Raw genomic sequence first — 25,958 nt, forward strand, 5'->3', positions numbered from 1 at the left:
ATTTAGACAGACAGACTGACATTTAGACTGACATTTAGACTGACATTTAGACTGACATTTAGACTGACATTTAGACTGACATTTAGACTGACATTTAGACTAACATTTAGACTAACATTTAGACTGACATTTAGACTGACATTTAGACTAACATTTAGACTAACACTCAGACTGACATTTAGACATGCAGACTGACAGACACTCAGACTGAAAGACATTTAGACATTCATTCAGACAGACACTCAGACTGACAGACATTTAGACATTCATTCAGACAGACACTTAGACAGACTGACATTTAGACTGACATTTAGACTGACATTTAGACTGACATTTAGACTGACATTTAGACTGACATTGAGACAGACATTTAGACTGACACTCAGACTGACATTTAGACATGCAGACTGACAGACACTCAGACTGAAAGACATTTAGACATTCAGACAGACAGACATTTAGACAGACAGACACTCAGACACTCAGACACTCAGACAGACAGACAGACAGACAGACAGACACTTAGACTTAGACTGACTGACTGACACTTAGACTTAGACTGACTGACTGACACTTAGACTTAGACTGACTGACTGACACTTAGACTGACTGACACTTAGACTTAGACTGACTGACACTTAGACTTTCACTGACTGACACTTAGACTTTCACTGACTGACACTTAGACTTTCACTGACTGACACTTAGACTTTGACTGACTGACACTTAGACTTTGACTGACTGACACTTAGACTTTGACTGACTGACACTTAGACTTTGACTGACTGACACTTAGACTTTGACTGACTGACACTTAGACTTTGACTGACTGACACTTAGACTTTGACTGACTGACACTTAGACTTTGACTGACTGACACTTAGACTTAGACTGACTGACACTTAGACTGACTGACACTTAGACTGACTGACACTTAGACTGACTGACATTTAGACTGACACTTAGACACTTAGACATGCAGACTGACATTTAGACTGACACCCAGACATGCAGACTGACATTTAGACTGACACTCAGACATGCAGACTGACATTTAGACTGACACCCAGACATGCAGACTGACATTTAGACATTCAGACTGACATTTAGACTGACATTTAGACTGACATTTAGACTGACATTTAGACTGACACTTAGACTGACATTTAGACTGACATTTAGACTAACATTTAGACTGACACTCAGACTGACATTTAGACATGCAGACTGACATTTAGACATGCAGACTGACATTTAGACTGACATTTAGACATGCAGACTGACATTTAGAATGACACTTAGACATGCAGACTGACATTTAGACTGACACCCAGACATGCAGACTGACATTTAGACTGACACCCAGACATGCAGACTAACATTTAGACTGACACCCAGACATGCAGACTGACATTTAGACTGACACTCAGACATGCAGACTGACATTTAGACAGACAGACTGACATTTAGACTGACATTTAGACTGACATTTAGACTGACATTTAGACTGACATTTAGACTGACATTTAGACAGACAGACTGACATTTAGACTGACATTTAGACTGACATTTAGACTGACATTTAGACTGACATTTAGACTGACATTTAGACTGACATTTAGACTAACATTTAGACTGACATTTAGACTGACATTTAGACTAACATTTAGACTAACACTCAGACTGACATTTAGACATGCAGACTGACAGACACTCAGACTGAAAGACATTTAGACATTCATTCAGACAGACACTCAGACTGACAGACATTTAGACATTCATTCAGACAGACACTTAGACAGACTGACATTTAGACTGACATTTAGACTGACATTTAGACTGACATTTAGACTGACATTTAGACTGACATTTAGACTGACATTGAGACAGACATTTAGACTGACACTCAGACTGACATTTAGACATGCAGACTGACAGACACTCAGACTGAAAGACATTTAGACATTCAGACAGACAGACATTTAGACAGACAGACACTCAGACACTCAGACACTCAGACAGACAGACAGACAGACAGACAGACACTTAGACTTAGACTGACTGACTGACACTTAGACTTAGACTGACTGACTGACACTTAGACTTAGACTGACTGACTGACACTTAGACTGACTGACACTTAGACTTAGACTGACTGACACTTAGACTTTCACTGACTGACACTTAGACTTTCACTGACTGACACTTAGACTTTGACTGACTGACACTTAGACTTTGACTGACTGACACTTAGACTTTGACTGACTGACACTTAGACTTTGACTGACTGACACTTAGACTTTGACTGACTGACACTTAGACTTTGACTGACTGACACTTAGACTTTGACTGACTGACACTTAGACTTAGACTGACTGACACTTAGACTGACTGACACTTAGACTGACTGACACTTAGACTGACTGACATTTAGACTGACACTTAGACACTTAGACATGCAGACTGACATTTAGACTGACACCCAGACATGCAGACTGACATTTAGACTGACACTCAGACATGCAGACTGACATTTAGACTGACACCCAGACATGCAGACTGACATTTAGACATTCAGACTGACATTTAGACTGACATTTAGACTGACATTTAGACTGACATTTAGACTGACATTTAGACTGACACTTAGACTGACATTTAGACTGACATTTAGACTAACATTTAGACTGACACTCAGACTGACATTTAGACATGCAGACTGACATTTAGACATGCAGACTGACATTTAGACTGACATTTAGACATGCAGACTGACATTTAGAATGACACTTAGACATGCAGACTGACATTTAGACTGACACCCAGACATGCAGACTGACATTTAGACTGACACTCAGACATGCAGACTGACATTTAGACAGACAGACTGACATTTAGACTGACATTTAGACAGACAGACTGACATTTAGACTGACATTTAGACAGACAGACTGACATTTAGACTGACACTTAGACATGGAGACTGACATTTAGACTGACACCCAGACATGCAGACTAACATTTAGACTGACACTCAGACATGCAGACTGACATTTAGACAGACAGACTGACATTTAGACTGACATTTAGACAGACAGACTGACATTTAGACTGACATTTAGACAGACAGACTGACATTTAGACTGACACTTAGACATGCAGACTGACATTTAGACTGACACCCAGACATGCAGACTGACATTTAGACTGACACTCAGACATGCAGACTGACATTTAGACAGACAGACTGACATTTAGACTGACATTTAGACTGACATTTAGACTGACATTTAGACTGACATTTAGACAGACAGACTGACATTTAGACTGACATTTAGACTGACATTTAGACTGACATTTAGACTGACATTTAGACTAACATTTAGACTAACATTTAGACTGACATTTAGACTGACATTTAGACTAACATTTAGACTAACACTCAGACTGACATTTAGACATGCAGACTGACAGACACTCAGACTGAAAGACATTTAGACATTCATTCAGACAGACACTCAGACTGACAGACATTTAGACATTCATTCAGACAGACACTTAGACAGACTGACATTTAGACTGACATTTAGACTGACATTTAGACTGACATTTAGACTGACATTTAGACTGACATTTAGACAGACATTTAGACTGACACTCAGACTGACATTTAGACATGCAGACTGACAGACACTCAGACTGAAAGACATTTAGACATTCAGACAGACAGACATTTAGACAGACAGACACTCAGACACTCAGACACTCAGACAGACAGACAGACAGACAGACAGACACTTAGACTTAGACTGACTGACTGACACTTAGACTTAGACTGACTGACTGACACTTAGACTTAGACTGACTGACTGACACTTAGACTGACTGACACTTAGACTTAGACTGACTGACACTTAGACTTTCACTGACTGACACTTAGACTTTCACTGACTGACACTTAGACTTTCACTGACTGACACTTAGACTTTGACTGACTGACACTTAGACTTTGACTGACTGACACTTAGACTTTGACTGACTGACACTTAGACTTTGACTGACTGACACTTAGACTTTGACTGACTGACACTTAGACTTAGACTGACTGACACTTAGACTGACTGACACTTAGACTGACTGACACTTAGACTGACTGACATTTAGACTGACACTTAGACACTTAGACATGCAGACTGACATTTAGACTGACACCCAGACATGCAGACTGACATTTAGACTGACACTCAGACATGCAGACTGACATTTAGACTGACACCCAGACATGCAGACTGACATTTAGACATTCAGACTGACATTTAGACTGACATTTAGACTGACATTTAGACTGACATTTAGACTGACACTTAGACTGACATTTAGACTGACATTTAGACTAACATTTAGACTGACACTCAGACTGACATTTAGACATGCAGACTGACATTTAGACATGCAGACTGACATTTAGACTGACATTTAGACATGCAGACTGACATTTAGAATGACACTTAGACATGCAGACTGACATTTAGACTGACACCCAGACATGCAGACTGACATTTAGACTGACACTCAGACATGCAGACTGACATTTAGACAGACAGACTGACATTTAGACTGACATTTAGACAGACAGACTGACATTTAGACTGACATTTAGACAGACAGACTGACATTTAGACTGACACTTAGACATGGAGACTGACATTTAGACTGACACCCAGACATGCAGACTAACATTTAGACTGACACTCAGACATGCAGACTGACATTTAGACAGACAGACTGACATTTAGACTGACATTTAGACAGACAGACTGACATTTAGACTGACATTTAGACAGACAGACTGACATTTAGACTGACACTTAGACATGCAGACTGACATTTAGACTGACACCCAGACATGCAGACTGACATTTAGACTGACACTCAGACATGCAGACTGACATTTAGACAGACAGACTGACATTTAGACTGACATTTAGACTGACATTTAGACTGACATTTAGACTGACATTTAGACAGACAGACTGACATTTAGACTGACATTTAGACTGACATTTAGACTGACATTTAGACTGACATTTAGACTGACATTTAGACTGACATTTAGACTAACATTTAGACTAACATTTAGACTGACATTTAGACTGACATTTAGACTAACATTTAGACTAACACTCAGACTGACATTTAGACATGCAGACTGACAGACACTCAGACTGAAAGACATTTAGACATTCATTCAGACAGACACTCAGACTGACAGACATTTAGACATTCATTCAGACAGACACTTAGACAGACTGACATTTAGACTGACATTTAGACTGACATTTAGACTGACATTTAGACTGACATTTAGACTGACATTTAGACAGACATTTAGACTGACACTCAGACTGACATTTAGACATGCAGACTGACAGACACTCAGACTGAAAGACATTTAGACATTCAGACAGACAGACATTTAGACAGACAGACACTCAGACACTCAGACACTCAGACAGACAGACAGACAGACAGACAGACACTTAGACTTAGACTGACTGACTGACACTTAGACTTAGACTGACTGACTGACACTTAGACTTAGACTGACTGACTGACACTTAGACTGACTGACACTTAGACTTAGACTGACTGACACTTAGACTTTCACTGACTGACACTTAGACTTTCACTGACTGACACTTAGACTTTGACTGACTGACACTTAGACTTTGACTGACTGACACTTAGACTTTGACTGACTGACACTTAGACTTTGACTGACTGACACTTAGACTTTGACTGACTGACACTTAGACTTTGACTGACTGACACTTAGACTTTGACTGACTGACACTTAGACTTTGACTGACTGACACTTAGACTTAGACTTAGACTGACTGACACTTAGACTGACTGACACTTAGACTGACTGACACTTAGACTGACTGACATTTAGACTGACACTTAGACACTTAGACATGCAGACTGACATTTAGACTGACACCCAGACATGCAGACTGACATTTAGACTGACACTCAGACATGCAGACTGACATTTAGACTGACACCCAGACATGCAGACTGACATTTAGACATTCAGACTGACATTTAGACTGACATTTAGACTGACATTTAGACTGACATTTAGACTGACACTTAGACTGACATTTAGACTAACATTTAGACTGACACTCAGACTGACATTTAGACATGCAGACTGACATTTAGACATGCAGACTGACATTTAGACTGACATTTAGACATGCAGACTGACATTTAGAATGACACTTAGACATGCAGACTGACATTTAGACTGACACCCAGACATGCAGACTGACATTTAGACTGACACTCAGACATGCAGACTGACATTTAGACTGACACCCAGACATGCAGACTGACATTTAGACATTCAGACTGACATTTAGACTGACATTTAGACTGACATTTAGACTGACATTTAGACTGACACTTAGACATGCAGACTGACATTTAGACTGACACTTAGACATGCAGACTGACATTTAGACTGACATTTAGACTGACACTTAGACATGCAGACTGACATTTAGACTGACACTTAGACATGCAGACTGACATTTAGACTGACACCCAGACATGCAGACTGAAATTTAGACAGACAGACTGACATTTAGACTGACATTCAGACTGACATTCAGACTGACATTTAGACTGACATTTAGACTGACATGCAGACTGACACTTAGACATGCAGACTGACATTTAGACTGACACCCAGACATGCAGACTGACATTTAGACAGACAGACTGACATTTAGACTGACATTTAGACAGACAGACTGACATTTAGACTGACATTTAGACAGACAGACTGACATTTAGACTGACACTTAGACATGGAGACTGACATTTAGACTGACACCCAGACATGCAGACTAACATTTAGACTGACACTCAGACATGCAGACTGACATTTAGACAGACAGACTGACATTTAGACTGACATTTAGACAGACAGACTGACATTTAGACTGACATTTAGACAGACAGACTGACATTTAGACTGACACTTAGACATGCAGACTGACATTTAGACTGACACCCAGACATGCAGACTGACATTTAGACTGACACTCAGACATGCAGACTGACATTTAGACAGACAGACTGACATTTAGACTGACATTTAGACTGACATTTAGACTGACATTTAGACTGACATTTAGACAGACAGACTGACATTTAGACTGACATTTAGACTGACATTTAGACTGACATTTAGACTGACATTTAGACTGACATTTAGACTGACATTTAGACTAACATTTAGACTAACATTTAGACTGACATTTAGACTGACATTTAGACTAACATTTAGACTAACACTCAGACTGACATTTAGACATGCAGACTGACAGACACTCAGACTGAAAGACATTTAGACATTCATTCAGACAGACACTCAGACTGACAGACATTTAGACATTCATTCAGACAGACACTTAGACAGACTGACATTTAGACTGACATTTAGACTGACATTTAGACTGACATTTAGACTGACATTTAGACTGACATTTAGACAGACATTTAGACTGACACTCAGACTGACATTTAGACATGCAGACTGACAGACACTCAGACTGAAAGACATTTAGACATTCAGACAGACAGACATTTAGACAGACAGACACTCAGACACTCAGACACTCAGACAGACAGACAGACAGACAGACAGACACTTAGACTTAGACTGACTGACTGACACTTAGACTTAGACTGACTGACTGACACTTAGACTTAGACTGACTGACTGACACTTAGACTGACTGACACTTAGACTTAGACTGACTGACACTTAGACTTTCACTGACTGACACTTAGACTTTCACTGACTGACACTTAGACTTTGACTGACTGACACTTAGACTTTGACTGACTGACACTTAGACTTTGACTGACTGACACTTAGACTTTGACTGACTGACACTTAGACTTTGACTGACTGACACTTAGACTTTGACTGACTGACACTTAGACTTTGACTGACTGACACTTAGACTTTGACTGACTGACACTTAGACTTAGACTTAGACTGACTGACACTTAGACTGACTGACACTTAGACTGACTGACACTTAGACTGACTGACATTTAGACTGACACTTAGACACTTAGACATGCAGACTGACATTTAGACTGACACCCAGACATGCAGACTGACATTTAGACTGACACTCAGACATGCAGACTGACATTTAGACTGACACCCAGACATGCAGACTGACATTTAGACATTCAGACTGACATTTAGACTGACATTTAGACTGACATTTAGACTGACATTTAGACTGACACTTAGACTGACATTTAGACTAACATTTAGACTGACACTCAGACTGACATTTAGACATGCAGACTGACATTTAGACATGCAGACTGACATTTAGACTGACATTTAGACATGCAGACTGACATTTAGAATGACACTTAGACATGCAGACTGACATTTAGACTGACACCCAGACATGCAGACTGACATTTAGACTGACACTCAGACATGCAGACTGACATTTAGACTGACACCCAGACATGCAGACTGACATTTAGACATTCAGACTGACATTTAGACTGACATTTAGACTGACATTTAGACTGACATTTAGACTGACATTTAGACTGACACTTAGACATGCAGACTGACATTTAGACTGACACTTAGACATGCAGACTGACATTTAGACTGACATTTAGACTGACACTTAGACATGCAGACTGACATTTAGACTGACACTTAGACATGCAGACTGACATTTAGACTGACACCCAGACATGCAGACTGAAATTTAGACAGACAGACTGACATTTAGACTGACATTCAGACTGACATTCAGACTGACATTTAGACTGACATTTAGACTGACATGCAGACTGACACTTAGACATGCAGACTGACATTTAGACTGACACCCAGACATGCAGACTGACATTTAGACAGACAGACTGACATTTAGACTGACATTTAGACTGACATTTAGACTGACATTTAGACTGACATTTAGACAGACATTTAGACTGACATTTAGACTGACATTTAGACTGACATTTAGACTGACATTTAGACTGACATTTAGACTGACATTTAGACTGACATTTAGACTGACATTTAGACAGACATTTAGACTGACATTTAGACTGACATTTAGACTGACATTTAGACTGACATTTAGACTGACATTTAGACTGACATTTAGACTGACATTTAGACTGACATTTAGACTGACATTTAGACTGACACTCAGACTGACATTTAGACAGACACTCAGACAGACAGACACTCAGACAGACAGACACTCAGACAGACACTCAGACACTCAGACAGACACTCAGACAGACAGACACTCAGACAGACACTCAGACACTCAGACAGACACTCAGACACTCAGACAGACACTCAGACACTCAGACACTCAGACAGACACTCAGACACTCAGACACTCAGACACTCAGACACTCAGACAGACACTCAGACACTCAGACACTCAGACACTCAGACAGACACTCAGACACTCAGACACTCAGACTGACTTAGACTGACTGACTGACACTTAGACTTAGACTGACTGACACTTAGACTTAGACTGACTGACACTTAGACTTTGACTGACACTTAGACTGACTGACACTTAGACTGACTGACATTTAGACTGACACTTAGACTGACATTTAGACTGACATTTAGACTGACTGACATTTAGACTGACTGACATTTAGACATGCATACTGACATTTAGACATGCAGACTGACATTTAGACTGACATTTAGACATGCAGACTGACATTTAGACTGACATTTAGACATGCAGACTGACATTTAGACATGCAGACTGACATTTAGACTGACACTTAGACATGCAGACTGACATTTAGACTGACACTTAGACATGCAGACTGACATTTAGACTGACACCCAGACATGCAGACTGACATTTAGACTGACACTCAGACATGCAGACTGACATTTAGACTGACATTTAGACTAACATTTAGACTAACATTTAGACTAACATTTAGACTAACATTTAGACTGACATTTAGACTGACATTTAGACAGACATTTAGACTGACACTCAGACTGACATTTAGACATGCAGACTGACAGACACTCAGACTGAAAGACATTTAGACATTCATTCAGACAGACACTCAGACTGACAGACATTTAGACATTCATTCAGACAGACACTTAGACAGACTGACATTTAGACTGACATTTAGACTGACATTTAGACTGACATTTAGACAGACATTTAGACTGACACTCAGACTGACATTTAGACATGCAGACTGACAGACACTCAGACTGAAAGACATTTAGACATTCATTCAGACAGACAGACATTTAGACAGACAGACACTCAGACACTCAGACAGACACTCAGACACTCAGACAGACACTCAGACACTCAGACACTCAGACAGACACTCAGACACTCAGACACTCAGACAGACACTCAGACACTCAGACACTCAGACTGACTTAGACTGACTGACTGACACTTAGACTTTGACTGACACTTAGACTGACTGACATTTAGAATGACTGACATTTAGACATGCATACTGACATTTAGACATGCAGACTGACATTTAGACTGACATTTAGACATGCAGACTGACATTTAGACTGACATTTAGACATGCAGACTGACATTTAGACTGACATTTAGACATGCAGACTGACATTTAGACTGACACTTAGACATGCAGACTGACATTTAGACTGACACTTAGACATGCAGACTGACATTTAGACTGACACCCAGACATGCAGACTGACATTTAGACTGACACTCAGACATGCAGACTGACATTTAGACTGACATTTAGACTAACATTTAGACTAACATTTAGACTGACATTTAGACTGACATTTAGACAGACATTTAGACTGACACTCAGACTGACATTTAGACATGCAGACTGACAGACACTCAGACTGAAAGACATTTAGACATTCATTCAGACAGACACTTAGACTGACAGACATTTAGACATTCATTCAAACAGACACTTAGACAGACTGACATTTAGACTGACATTTAGACAGACATTTAGACTGACACTCAGACTGACATTTAGACATGCAGACTGACAGACACTCAGACTGAAAGACATTTAGACATTCATTCAGACAGACAGACATTTAGACAGACAGACACTCAGACACTCAGACACTCAGACAGACAGACAGACAGACAGACAGACAGACAGACAGACAGACAGACAGACAGACAGACAGACAGACACTTAGACTTAGACTGACTGACTGACACTTAGACTTAGACTGACTGACTGACACTTAGACTTAGACTGACTGACTGACACTTAGACTGACTGACACTTAGACTTAGACTGACTGACACTTAGACTTAGACTGACTGACACTTAGACTTTGACTGACTGACACTTAGACTTTGACTGACTGACACTTAGACTTTGACTGACTGACACTTAGACTTTGACTGACTGACACTTAGACTTTGACTGACTGACACTTAGACTTTGACTGACTGACACTTAGACTTTGACTGACTGACACTTAGACTTTGACTGACTGACACTTAGACTTTGACTGACTGACACTTAGACTTTGACTGACTGACACTTAGACTTAGACTGACTGACACTTAGACTGACTGACACTTAGACTGACTGACACTTAGACTGACTGACATTTAGACTGACACTTAGACACTCAGACAGACAGACAGACAGACAGACAGACAGACAGACAGACAGACAGACAGACAGACACTTAGACTTAGACTGACTGACTGACACTTAGACTTAGACTGACTGACTGACACTTAGACTTAGACTGACTGACTGACACTTAGACTGACTGACACTTAGACGTAGACTGACTGACACTTAGACTTAGACTGACTGACACTTAGACTTAGACTGACTGACACTTAGACTTTGACTGACTGACACTTAGACTTTGACTGACTGACACTTAGACTTTGACTGACTGACACTTAGACTTTGACTGACTGACACTTAGACTTTGACTGACTGACACTTAGACTTTGACTGACTGACACTTAGACTTTGACTGACTGACACTTAGACTTTGACTGACTGACACTTAGACTTTGACTGACTGACACTTAGACTTTGACTGACTGACACTTAGACTTAGACTGACTGACACTTAGACTGACTGACATTTAGACTGACACTTAGACATGCCGACTGACATTTAGACTGAGACTTAGACTGACTGACATTGAGACTGACATTTAGACTGACTGACATTTAGACTGACTGACATTTAGACATGCAGACTGACATTTAGACTGACACTTAGACATGCAGACTGACATTTAGACTGACATTTAGACATGCAGACTGACATTTAGACTGACATTTAGACATGCAGACTGACATTTAGACTGACACTTAGACATGCAGACTGACATTTAGACTGACATTTAGACATGCAGACTGACATTTAGACTGACACCCAGACATGCAGACTGACATTTAGACTGACACTCAGACATGCAGACAGACATTTAGACAGACAGACTGACATTTAGACTGACATTTAGACTAACATTTAGACTAACATTTAGACTGACATTTAGACTGACATTTAGACAGACATTTAGACTGACACTCAGACTGACATTTAGACATGCAGACTGACAGACACTCAGACTGAAAGACATTTAGACATTCATTCAGACAGACACTCAGACTGACAGACATTTAGACATTCATTCAGACAGACACTTAGACAGACTGACATTTAGACTGACATTTAGACTAACATTTAGACTGACATTTATACAGACATTTAGACTGACATTTAGACTGACATTTAGACAGACATTTAGACTGACACTCAGACTGACATTTAGACATGCAGACTGACAGACACTCAGACTGAAAGACATTTAGACATTCATTCAGACAGACAGACATTTAGACAGACAGACACTCAGACACTCAGACACTCAGACAGACAGACAGACAGACAGACAGACAGACACTTAGACTTAGACTGACTGACTGACACTTAGACTTAGACTGACTGACTGACACTTAGACTTAGACTGACTGACTGACACTTAGACTTAGACTGACTGACACTTAGACTTAGACTGACTGACTGACTGACTGACACTTAGACTTAGACTGACTGACTGACACTAAGACTTAGACTTAGACTGACTGACACTTAGACTGACTGACACTTAGACTGACTGACACTTAGACTGACTGACACTTAGACTGACTGACACTTAGACTGACTGGCACTTAGACTGACTGACACTTAGACTGACTGACACTTAGACTGACTGACACTTAGACTGACTGACACTTAGACCGACCGACACTTAGACCGACCGACACTTAGACCGACTGACACTTAGACCGACTGACACTTAGACCGACTGACACTTAGACCGACTGACACTTAGACCGACTGACACTTAGACCGACTGACACTTAGACTGACTGACATTTAGACTGACACTTAGACATGCAGACTGACATTTAGACTGACACTCAGACTAACATTTAGACATTTAGACTGACATTTAGACTGACATTTAGACTGACATTTAGACATGCAGACTGACAGACACTCAGACTGACAGACATTTAGACATTCATTCAGACAGACACTCAGACTGACAGACATTTAGACATTCATTCAGACAGACACTCAGACTGACAGACATTTAGACATTCATTCAGACAGACAGACAGACAGACAGACAGACAGACAGACAGACAGACCAAGATAAACCTACGCTAAGAACTCAGATCCTCTCATACCTCCTCACCCCTCTCTTTCTCCCTCCTTCCCCTCACCCCTCTCTTTCTCCCTCCTTCACCTCACCCCTCTCTCTCCATCCCTCCTTCACCTCACCCCTCTCTCTCTCTCCATCCCTCCTTCACCTCACCCCTCTCTCTCTCTCCATCCCTCCTTCACCTCACCCCTCTCTCCATCCCTCCTTCACCTCACCCCATCTCTCTCTCCATCCCTCCTTCACCCCACCCCTCTCTCTCTCCATCCCTCCTTCACCTCACCCCTCTCTCTCTCCATCCCTCCTTCACCTCACCCCTCTCTCTTTCTACATCCCTCCTTCACCTCACCCCTCTCTCTCTCTCTCCATCCCTCCTTCACCTCACCCCTCTCTCTCTCTCTCCATCCCTCCTTCACCTCACCCCTCTCTCTCTCTCTATCCCTGCTTCACCTCACCCCTCTCTCTCTCTCTATCCCTCCTTCACCTCACCCCTCTCTCTCTCTCTCCATGCCTCCTTCACCTCACCCCTCTCTCTCGCTCTACGTTCCTCCTTCACTTCACCCCTCTCTCCCTATCTCCTTCAGCTGCTGAGGGACATCACCCCGAAGCGTCGCACCAGGCGTCAGCTGAGCCAGGCGGATGGCAAGAAGCCCTACATCACAGCCTGCTTCAAGCAGCTCCCCACCTCGTTCACCCTGGGCACAGAGCACCGCCACAGCAGCTGTGAGAGCAAACCTCTGGAGCCCGGGCAGGAATATGTCTTCTTCCTACTGGCTGAGCTCAACACCACCGCAGGGGTGAGTACCGTTGGCGAGAGGCGCACGCACATGTGTGTGTACTCATACACGTGCACATGCACATTCAGACAGACCCTGAGCACATTCAGACACACCCTGACCACATTCAGACACACCCTGAGCACATTCAGACACACCCTGACCACATTCAGACACACCCTGACCACATTCAGACACACCCTGAGCACATTCAGACACACCCTGACCACATTCAGACACACCCTGACCACATTCAGACACACCCTGAGCACATTCAGACACACCCTGGCCACATTCAGACACACCCTGGCCACATTCAGACACACCATGAACACATTCAGACACACCCTGGCCACATTCAGATACACCCTGACCATATTCAGACACACCCTGACCACATTCAGACACACCCTGGCCACATTCAGACACACCCTGAGCACATTCAGACACACCCTGGCCACATTCAGACACACCCTGAGCACATTCAGACACACCCTGAACCCTGAGCACATTCAGACACACCCTGAGCACATTCAGACACACCCTGAGCACATTCAGACACACCCTGAGCACATTCAGACACACCCTGACCACATTCAGACACACCCTGAGCACATTCAGACACACACCAGATCCATATACTTTGCAGTAAGGCGATAACTCTGGTCATCATACCAGATGTGGGAGTGAATTCATGAAAGGTATGTTTATATGTTATGCATAGGTATACTACTTCTAAATTTAATTGCATTGAGCTATTATCTACATTGATATCTCTCTATTTGTTTGCAGCTACATTACATGTATAAGTACCACTCAGTTCTATTGTATTTTTATTTATTTTATTTCACCTTTATTTAACCAAGTAGGCCAGTTGAGAACAAGTTCTCATTTACAACTGCTACCTGGCCAAGATGAAGCAAAGCAGTATGACACAAACAACACAGAGTTACACATAAACAAACGTACAGTCAATAACACAATAGAAAAATCTGTATACAGTGTGTGCAAATAGCATAAGGAGGTAAGGCAATAAATAGTGGGGAAGTAATTACAATTTAGCAATTTACACTGGAGTGATAGATGTGCAGATGAGGATGTGCAAGTAGAAATACGGATGTGCAAAAGAGCAGAAAAACAAATATAGGATGAGGTGGGTAGTTGGTTGGATGGGCTATTTACAGATGGGCTGTGTACAGCTGCAGCGATCGGTAAGCTGCCCTGACAGCTGATGCTTAAAGTTAGTGAAAGAGATATAAGTCTCTGACTTCAGTGATTTTTGAAATTCGTTCCAGTCATTGGCAATAGAGAACTGGAAGGAAAGGCGGTCAAAGGAGGTGTTGGCTTTGGGGATGATCAGTGAGATATACAGTCGTGGCCAAAGGTTTTGAGAATGACACAAATATAAATTTTCACAAAATTTGCTGCTTCAGTGTCTAGATATTTTTGTCAGATGTTACTATGGAATACTGAAGTATAATTACCAGTGTTTCATACGTGTCAAAGGCTTTTATTGACAATTACATGAAGTTGATGCAAAGAGTCAATATTTGCAGTGTTGCCATTCTTATTCAAGGCCTCTGCAATCCGCCCTGGCATGCTGTCAATTAACTTCTGGGCCACATCCTGACTGATGGCAGCCCATTCTTGCATAATCAATGCTTGGAGTTTGTCAGAATTTGTTGGTTTTGTTTGTCCACCCACCTCTTGAGGATTGACCACAAGTTCCCAATGGGATTAAGGTCTGGGGAGTTTCCTGGCCATGGACCCAAAATATTGATGATTTGTTCCCCGAGCCACTTAGTTATCACTTTTTCCTTATGGCAAGGTGTTCCATCATGCTGGAAAAGGAATTGTTCGTCACCAAACTGTTCCTGGATGGTTGGGAGAAGTTGCTCTCGGATGATGTGTTGGTACCATTCTTTATTCATGGCTGTGTTCTTTGGCAAAATTGTGAGTGAGCCCACTCCCTTGGCTAAGAAGCAACCCCACACATGAATGGTCTCAGGATTCTTTACTGTCGGCATGACACAGGACTGATGGTAGCGCTCACCTTGTCTTCTCCGGACAAACTTTTTTACAGGCAGTTAGATTTGGGAATGTCATTTAGGCAAAAATTGAAAAAAAGAGGGCTATCCCTAAGAAGATTTATTCATTTTAAGAGCAGTTGGAGGCCACGGAAATAATGTTGTATGGCATTGAAGCTCGTTTAGAGGTTTGTTAACACAGTGCCCAAAGAAGGGCCAGATGTGTACAGAATGGTGCCGTCTGTGTAGAGGTGACCACTATGTCTATCTCTCTCTCTCTCTGTGTAGAAAATGTTTGCGGCCAGCCCATACACGGACTTAGTGGTGACCCCAGAGCTCGAGGCTGATCCTCTGCCCATGGAGACAGGCGGGGACGGCCTCATCTGGGTGGTGGGGCCCGTCCTGGCCGTAGTCTTCATCATCTGCATCGTCATCGCCATCCTCCTCTACAAGAAGTGAGTTACGTCGTAGGGGATTCTGGGGGATGTAGGCTGAAGGGGATTGTGTACTCTGTTCTGTATGTTGGAGGAGGAGGAGGCAGAAAAGGAGGGACTGGGGGGATCGGAGCCTTGGAGAAGTTAGTTAAAGAGCTAAAACCAGCAAAATATCAATGATGATATTTTTACTGGAATGAGAGATATCTAAAACCTTATTTTAACTTAAAAAATAAGTTAAATCTAAAGTATTTAAATCTAAAATGTTTCGGGTCTGGAGCAAACAAACAGTTAAAGTGTATTTGCTTCTGTTTTAAGAGTGTTGTAGGTAACACACTGTGTCTATCTAAGAGAGCCCCAGTAGTATACAATAACTATATGCTGGGTGACTGAAGTCACGTAGGATAAGTAGGCCAACGTGTGGAGTAGGAGAAACAGGTCCGAGCTGATACTCAGTCAGTGTGACCTCGGCTTATAGCTCTGCATGTTAGTGGTTAGGGAGAGTAACATCTCCCCCTGGGTCGCTCACTCTCTCCTCTCTCTCTCTCTCTCTCTCTCTCTCTCTTTCTCTCTCTCGCTCTCTCTCTCTCTCTCTCTCTCTCTCTCTCTCTCTCTCTCTCTCTCTCCCGCTCCCTGGTGGCTAGTATTTCTACCTGCTCTTCACCTTGACATCCCCCCCCTTCCCCCCGAGCTCACCAAGACTCACGCACACTCATACTCACACAGACCGAACAGCTCCTCCAAATGCTGATGAACTCTATCTATCTAGCGCTGCAAGGCGGCAGCCCCTGTGAATTTTAAATGCTTTGATTTCTCTCTTCTCCACCTCTCTCTCTCCTGCTTTCCCTCTCTCTCTCCTTGTGTTGTGTTTTCCCCTCTTTATATATCGATTTGAAACTCCATTTCTTTCTCTGGGAAGCAGCAAACCTGACAGGTAAGGCTTAGCTGTACTTTATTGGTGTGTGTGATTTTTAGGCGAGAAAATAACCTGTCTCAGCATAAAATGTATTTGTAATTAGTCGGGGGTGAAGCAATGGGAGGGGAAAAGATGCTTCGCCTCTCGACGGTTTCGTTTATTTTTTACTTTTGCCGCCGAAGTTGTAGCAGCTGGACTGAGCGCTTCTTGTTTGTGTGTGGACTGTGGAGGGGGGCTGTTTTTGTGTTGTTGTAGCAGTACTGGGCGCTTCTTGTTTGTGTGTGGACTGTGGAGGGGGGCTGTTTTTGTGTTGTTGTAGCAGCTGTACTGAGCGCTTCTTGTTTGTGTGTGGACTGTGGAGGGGGCTGTTTTTGTGTTGTTGTACCAGTACTGAGCGCTTCTTGTTTGTGTGTGGACTGTGGAGGGGGGCTGTTTTTGTGTTGACGTTGCACGTCTTTGTTTTCCTCCCCCTTCCAAAGCCGCAAACGAAAGGAGTCAGAGCCCAGAACAAAATGTCTGCTGAACAACGCAGAGATCACCCCCCACCACCCCACAGACCCAGTGGAGATGAGACGCATTAACTTCCAGACCACAGGTACGGCCTGGAGACGTTTAACAGCATTGTGGGGACCTATGATGGAACACACCCTCATACACACACAGACACGTTTAACAGCATTGTGGGGACCTATGACGTAACACACCCACATTCACACACAGACACGTTTAACAGCATTGTGGGGACCTATGGTGGAACACACCCTCATACACACACAGACACGTTTAACAGTATTGTGGGGACCTATGATGGAACACACCCTCATACACACACAGACACGTTTAACAGCATTGTGGGGACCTATGATGGAACACACCCTCATAAACACACAGACACGTTTAACAGCATTGTGGGGACCTATGACGGAACCCACCCACACACAGACACATTTAACAGCATTGTGGGGACCTATGACGTAACACACCCACATTCACACACAGACACGTTTAACAGCATTGTGGGGACCTATGATGGAACACACCCTCATACACACACAGACACGTTTAACAGTATTGTGGGGACCTATGATGGAACACACCCTCATACACACACAGACACGTTTAACAGCATTGTGGGGACCTATGACGGAACACACCCACATACACACACAGACACGTTTAACAGGATTGTGGGGACCTATGACGTAACACACCCACATACACACACAGACACGTTTAACACACACATATACAAACACACACCACTTACCTCAACACAAGCCTAGATACACTTTTTTTAAAGGTGGAACACTCACACACACATGGAATATAATTTATGCATAAACACTTTCATCAGCTTAAGGAGGCTCAATTAACCTGTGAACAAACTGTTTTGCTCATGTAAAAATCATGCAGGATTTCAGGCTTAATGTGGTGTTTTTGACATATCCGGTTTCATGACACCAGATATGAAAATCAAGTTCAGAATGCTGTTACTTCATTTGTGTTTCTCCATCTACATCTACAAACCAGCCCTTCACAATAACCATAAGACCCTGTTTCTCTGGAAAATGTACAGACGTTCAAGTTTGGTTTCTGTATTAGAACATCTTTTTCAAAACCCGGTCCTGTACGTTTAGTCCACCGTCCTTCTCCTGACATCACTGTCCTCAAGTATTATGTTGTTCATTATCTCCCGAGTGGCACAGTGGTTAAAGGCACTGCATCTCACTTCTCGGTCTAAAGCCTTGGCTGACATTTCCCTGGCAGTCATCTCTCAGTCATCTCTCAGTCATCTCTCAGTCATCTCAGTCATCTCAGTCATCTCTGTCTACGCCCAGTATCTTTGTCACACACTCCCCATCCTTCTCTCTTCTCCTTACTCCCATTTCATGTTTTCCTCTCTTCCTCCCTCCCTCCTTGTCTATCAGTCGTCAATCTTCCGTCGCCAATCTCCAGTCCATCAAAAGTCTCACATTTCAAAGGACCTAATCTCCGGCGCTGCCTGGTGATCCCGTAGTTTGGTGCCGGCAGACTATACTTAGAACCCCCACCCACTTTGTACGTGGGACGACAGAGCAAAATCTCACTGGGCTTCCAACACACCCACACCCCCACTTGGCACAGACGTCCGTTCAATGTCTAGTTTTGATGTACATTTGATTGAGTTGTCAACTGATGTGAATTCGACATGAAATCAACAGAAAAATATCACCAGGTCATTGGATTTAGGTTAACAGATTTAGGTTAACAGATTTAGGTTAACAGCGAAAAAAGGACGCAATACCTTTCCATTGATGACTTTTTGCAAATCCAATCAGTTTTTCATAGATTTTTATTTGGGTTGAAATGATGTGGAAACAACGTTGATTCAACCAGTTTTTGCCCAGTGGGAAATGGTTCAGTTCACATACAGTCACTTTGTTTCAGCTTGAGAGATCATCCCGGACTTTGCCCCCTCTGCTGTAGCTGAGACGTCCCTGGGAGACATAGTCTTATTGTTCTATGATGTTTCTGACACTGAGACATAGACTTTATCACATGCTGTATTGTAGGGCTCATTCTCCAGTGGACAGACACACACAACTTCCACTACCTGAACCCTTCTCCTTTATCACATGCTGTATTGTAGGGCTCATTCTCCAGTGGACAGACACACACAACTTCCACTATCTGAACCCTTCTCCTTTATCACATGCTGTATTGTAGGGCTCATTCTCCCGGCACTGGCCCGGTAATGGCAGGGAAAATTAGCATTATGGCCTTTTCATGTTAGTTGTCTCTTTTCCTTCCAGTACATTCCGTCGTCCTCCGCCTCTCTCCTCTCAGACTCCTCCACCGTTCCATTGATAAGAAAGGGAAACCTTGTTACAGTCTCTCTCTCGCTCTCTACACATTCTACATGTTATTGTGTCCTCTTCTCCTTTCATCCATCATTTCATTGATTTAAATGTCATTATCTCTTCACTCCGAGACGTTCATTTAACTGACATTTTAGCAGGGCGGCAAACATTTGCGAACATCCCCATTTAGCTAATAGTGGCCATTGGTTAAATGAGCGTACTCCAGTACACTTGAAGGGCCCTCCAGTACAACCCAATGGAACGTAATGTCCTCAAGCCCATGCCTGCACATTGACCCCAGCCTTGGGTTAGCATGGAATCTGTTTTAGATTAGAATTCAGATGCTAAACTAGGCTAAGTGTGTGTGTGTGTGTGTGTGTGTGTGTGTGTGTGTGTGTGTGTGTGTGTGTGTGTGTGTGTGTGTGTGTGTGTGTGTGTGTGTGTGTGTGTGTGTGTGTGTGTGTGTGTGTGTGTGTGTGTGTGTGTGTGTGTGTGTGTGTGTGTGTGTGTGTGTGTGTGTGTGTGTGTGTGTGTGTGTGTGTGTGTGTGTGTGTCACGTGATGACCGAGCTGGCGCCCTCTCGTCATTATCTTTAGGTTTATGCTCCGGGTCCGTCTCCAGATTTGTCATTATCTTTAGGTTTATGCTCCGGGTCCGTCTCCAGATTTGTCATTATCTTTAGGTTTATGCTCCGGGTCCGTCTCCAGATTTGTCATTATCTTTAGGTTTATGCTCCGGGTCCGTCTCCAGATTTGTCATTATCTTAAGGTTTGTACTCCGGGTCCGTCTCCAGACTTGCCTGGCTAGTGAAGCACAACTTAGTGGATATCTGTCGTCTCCCCCCTCCAAGCCCACCCCACCCCCATCTATAGCTGTTAGCTCTCTCTCTTTCTATGTCTCTCTCTTTTCCTCTCTGTCTTTATTTCTCTCTCTTGCTCTCTCTTTCCTCTCCAAATCCAAATTCCATAAGTCTGGGCTCTCGTTTTGCCAGTTCCTGGAGAATAACATTTTCTTCCTTCCAAGCCCTCTGTAGGGAGGCTGACTTTCTCTACCAGGCCTGCAGGAGAATACCCTGCTCTTCCTGCCAAGCCCTCTGGAGGAAGGCTGCCTTTCTATACCAGGCCTGCAAGAGCATACCCTCCGAAACTGCCTCGTCCTCTTGTGTTTAACTACCTTTTCTTCCCACAAGTCCACGAAAGCAGGCACACACACACACGTCTTCACCCTTTCACCTCTCACCCCTTCACCCCTCATCTGCTTCATCCCCCTCTCTCTGAACTCGTCTGCTGGCTCCATGACCCCCTCTTCATCCCTCTCTCATCCCCCTCACAGACGCTCTTCTTGTCTCTTCATTTTCAATTATTGAGTCAGATTCTCACATCAGGGAAGCCTGACCAGATGATTTACGGGATGTGTTATGTCATGTGTTATGTTATGTCATGTGTTATGTCATGTGTTATGTCATGTGTTATGTCATGTGTTATGGCATGTGTTATGGCATGTGTTATGGCATGTGTTATGCCATGTGTTATGTCATGTTTTGTGTGGACCCCAGGAAGAGTAGCTGCTGCTTTCTTAACAGCTAATGGGGATCCTAATAAAATACCAAAATGACACAGAAGAAGCCTGACCAGACGATTTACGGGATGTGTTATGTCATGTGTTATGTTATGTCATGTGTTATGTTATGTGTTATGTCTTGTGTTATATTTAAGCAATAAGGCCCGAGGGGGTGTGGTATATGGCCAATATACTCTGCGTTGAGTCGTGCCAAGAACAGCCCTGAGCTGTGGTATATTGGCAATATACCACAAACCCCCGAGATACCTTGTTATTCTTATAAACTGGTTACCAATGTAATTAGAGCAGTATAAAGAAATGTATGACAAAACATCTGATATACCACGGCTTTCAGCCAATCAGCATTCAGGGCTCGAACCACCCAGTTTATAATGTGTTATATCATGTGTTATATCTGGTGTTGTGTCTTGTGTAGTAGCTGCTGGTCAAATATGACAGTTTTTCCATTTCCTGAAAATAAGATGTTGAAGATACAAGGTTTTCTTCCGACGGTGAACATTTTTACTCAAATTGTTGTTCTCCTTATGGGGTTTGAGGGCTACAGTTAGCCACAATATTCAACGCTAAAAAGGAGTTAACGTACTCAGGTTTTCACCACCAACTGCCCTTGCAGTGTGCTGCATTGCAGCACTGGGCTACTGTGTCTTAGTGGCCCAGAGTTCTTGAATAGAATGCTTTTGTGGCCCAGAAACTGAACTCTGAACTCTCCTTTCCTGTCCAGAGTAATGGCCAGCTGCAGTGCCATTCTTCAGTGACCTCACATTGACCAAACAGACAAGGTGTGAGGACGACTTCCACAGATGGCTCTCCTTCTGCCTGAGTAGAAAGACAGACACAGACCTAAGAGGGTGTAGCTGCGACACAGCCTTTACTGTCGTGGATCTTCTCGACAGACTGTGAACTGTCACAAGTGTTTCCCTTAACTCCAGCTCATCAGCCCAGACTATACAACTGTTGGCGAAATATGCAGATGCTTTTACACAACTTCCACTAGCAATGCCTCTCTCACAGACGTCTGGACAAATGGGCTTTTCATTTTACAAAATAAATATAGCCGTTTTCCTTTCTTTCTGTCGCCCTCTTTTATGATGCCAACCGTCTTACCTTATGTAAGAGAAACAAAATCCATTTCTGACTCACTCCTAGTTATGACTGCTGAGGCCAGGAGGCTTTATACAGGAGTTTCAATCGAGCAAGAGTGATGGACACCCGTGGCAAACAAACAACTCTCGCTGCCACCGCGACACTGATTGGAATTTGCCGGTGGGTGGGAGGAGGGTCAGGGTTTACTGCTGAAAGTGTGTGGCCTACTTTCCCCCTGCCAGACACTCAGGACCCCCCCCCCCCCCCCCCCCCTGAGAAGGACCTCAGAGGAGAACCACCATGTTGCCTGTACAAAAGAACACAAAGATCAGAGAGTAATAACATTGGTAAACATTTTGTGAATAAGTGAAGGGTTGAGGTACTTTTGTCTCTCTCTCTGTATGTGTTTCTTCAACTGTTTTATTTTTAGGTTCAGTATTTTCATAGACTTGTTTTTGTTTATATTGTACGTTTGCTATCCTTCACAGATTCTGGTCTGAGCAGTCCTCTATGTGAAGCCGATATTGACTATGAAAGTTAGTCCGCATTTAGCTCCTGTGTTTGTCCTCTCACATTATTTTAGATTTTCTAGCACTTCCCCCATTTACAAAGTTTATTTCCCACATATTGTAATTTCAGCACGAATTTCCTTTTTTTGTAGGCCAGCTGTTTTGACTTTGGTTGTATTTTCAGTTGTGATATTCTCACAGAGCTGTTTGGCTGCACATTAATCCGTTATACGTAACCTCTGCTATCACTTCTGCTGATGTAGAGAAATTGGGTTTTTACAGGAGTTCTGTCTTCTCACTCCCCTCCCTCCTTCCTTTCCTCCCTCCTTTCCTCCCTCCCTCCCTCCTTCCTTTCCTCCCTCCCTCCCTCCCTCCCTCCCTCCCTCCCTCCTTCCTTCCTTCCTTCCTTCCTTTCCTCCCTCCTTCCTTCCTTCCTTCTTTCCTTCCTTCCTTCCTTTCCTCCCTCCCTCCTCTTTCCTCCCTCCTCCCTCCCTCCCTCCCTCCCTCCCTCCCTCCCTCCCTCCTTCCTTCCTTTCCTCCCTCCCTCCCTCCATCCCTCCCGCCACCATTGCTCTAATTCCAATCTGAACTGACAGGGTCTTTCTGCACTCTACTAGATAACGAGCAGAATTAAAGACCCTGGCAAACAATGGTTCGACATTTGATCGCCTCTCGCAGAAAAGGAGCAACGAATAAAAATAGAGGAACACGTTTGTTCCCTCCAACTCTCAGACACACAGTGTCTTTTATAATAAACATTTAGAAACAGGCTCCCCCTAGTGGCCAGGGCTATCAAAAGGAAACAGGCTCCCCCCTAGTGGCCAGGGCTATCAAAAGGAAACAGGCTCCCCCCAAGTGGCCAAGGCTATCAAAAGGAAACAGGCTCCCCCCTAGTGGCCAGGGCTATCAAAAGGAAACAGGCTCCCCCCAAGTGGCCAAGGCTATCAAAAGGAAACAGGCTCCCCCCTAGTGGCCAGGGCTATCAAAGGGAAACAGGCTCCCCCCAAGTGGCCAGGGCTATCAAAAGGAAACAGGCTCCCCCTAGTGGCCAAGGCTATCAAAAGGAAACAGGCTCCCCCTAGTGGCCAGGGCTATCAAAAGGAAACAGGCTCCCCCTAGTGGCCAGGGCTATCAAAAGGAAACAGGCTCCCCCTAGTGGCCAAGGCTATCAAAAGGAAACAGGCTCCCCCCGAGTGGCCAAGGCTATCAAAAGGAATCATTATTTCCCAGGCGTATCGACTGCGGCTCTGAGATTGGAAATGTGTAATTAGACGCTAGTTGTGTTTTTCAGAGCCAACTGATCTCAGCTGTTGATTGCTGGGGGGAAACGGACGACTTCCATATTGGAGGATGGGCGGGGGGGTAGAGTTGAGAAAGAGGGAGGGGGGGACAACAACTTGTCCTTGAGAGAATTTGCATGCAATTGGCTCGAGTCAATACACACAGTGGAGACTGCTGCTGCTGCGTATAAAGAAGAAAATGGATAAGAAAACAAATTGGATGCGATCAACTCGTTTGTCTTTGGCAGGCCCAAGAACAATACTGATTGTGTGAGTTAAGCGTTAACCTGTCTAGGATCAGCGTGGCGCTAGCGGCACACCCCCCCCCCCCCCACTGAAAAACCAGTGCCGCGAAATTCAAAAAAAATATTTTTTTAAAATATTTAACTTTCACACATTAAAGTCCAATACAGCTAATGAAAGACACAGATCTTATGAATCCAGTCAACATTTCCGATTTTTAAAATGTTTTACAGGGAAGACACAATATGTAAAGATGTACATCTATTACCTAAAAACACATTAGCATATTCCACCATCTTTTATTTGTCCACCAACACCAGTAGCCATCACCAATTCGGCTAAACTAAGATATTTATAGCCCCTAACCAACAAAAAAACTCATTAGATGACAGTCTGATAACATATTTATGGTATGGGATAGGTTTTGTTAGAAAAAAGTGCATATTTCAGGTATATGG

The 25,958-nt window shown here is 43.1% G+C and overlaps 1 protein-coding gene across 18 annotated transcripts in view; it reads left to right on the forward strand.

Moving 5' to 3' along the window:
* ptprsa (protein tyrosine phosphatase receptor type Sa) overlaps positions 1-25,958 on the forward strand; it is a 470,296-nt gene that overhangs the window by 369,906 nt on the left and 74,432 nt on the right. For 15 of the 18 annotated variants that reach the window (XM_055940829.1, XM_055940833.1, XM_055940839.1 and 12 more), the window contains 4 exons: positions 14,396-14,608; positions 16,903-17,069; positions 17,968-17,982; positions 18,444-18,559. In XM_055940829.1, the coding sequence (XP_055796804.1) occupies positions 14,396-14,608; positions 16,903-17,069; positions 17,968-17,982; positions 18,444-18,559 (511 nt within the window). The remainder of the gene's footprint in view (positions 1-14,395; positions 14,609-16,902; positions 17,070-17,967; positions 17,983-18,443; positions 18,560-25,958) is intronic. The other 3 variants (XM_055940835.1, XM_055940836.1, XM_055940844.1) reach the window with 1 other exon arrangement.

Source organism: Salvelinus fontinalis, chromosome 12 (assembly GCF_029448725.1).
Source record: "Salvelinus fontinalis isolate EN_2023a chromosome 12, ASM2944872v1, whole genome shotgun sequence".
Taxonomy (NCBI): domain Eukaryota; kingdom Metazoa; phylum Chordata; class Actinopteri; order Salmoniformes; family Salmonidae; genus Salvelinus; species Salvelinus fontinalis.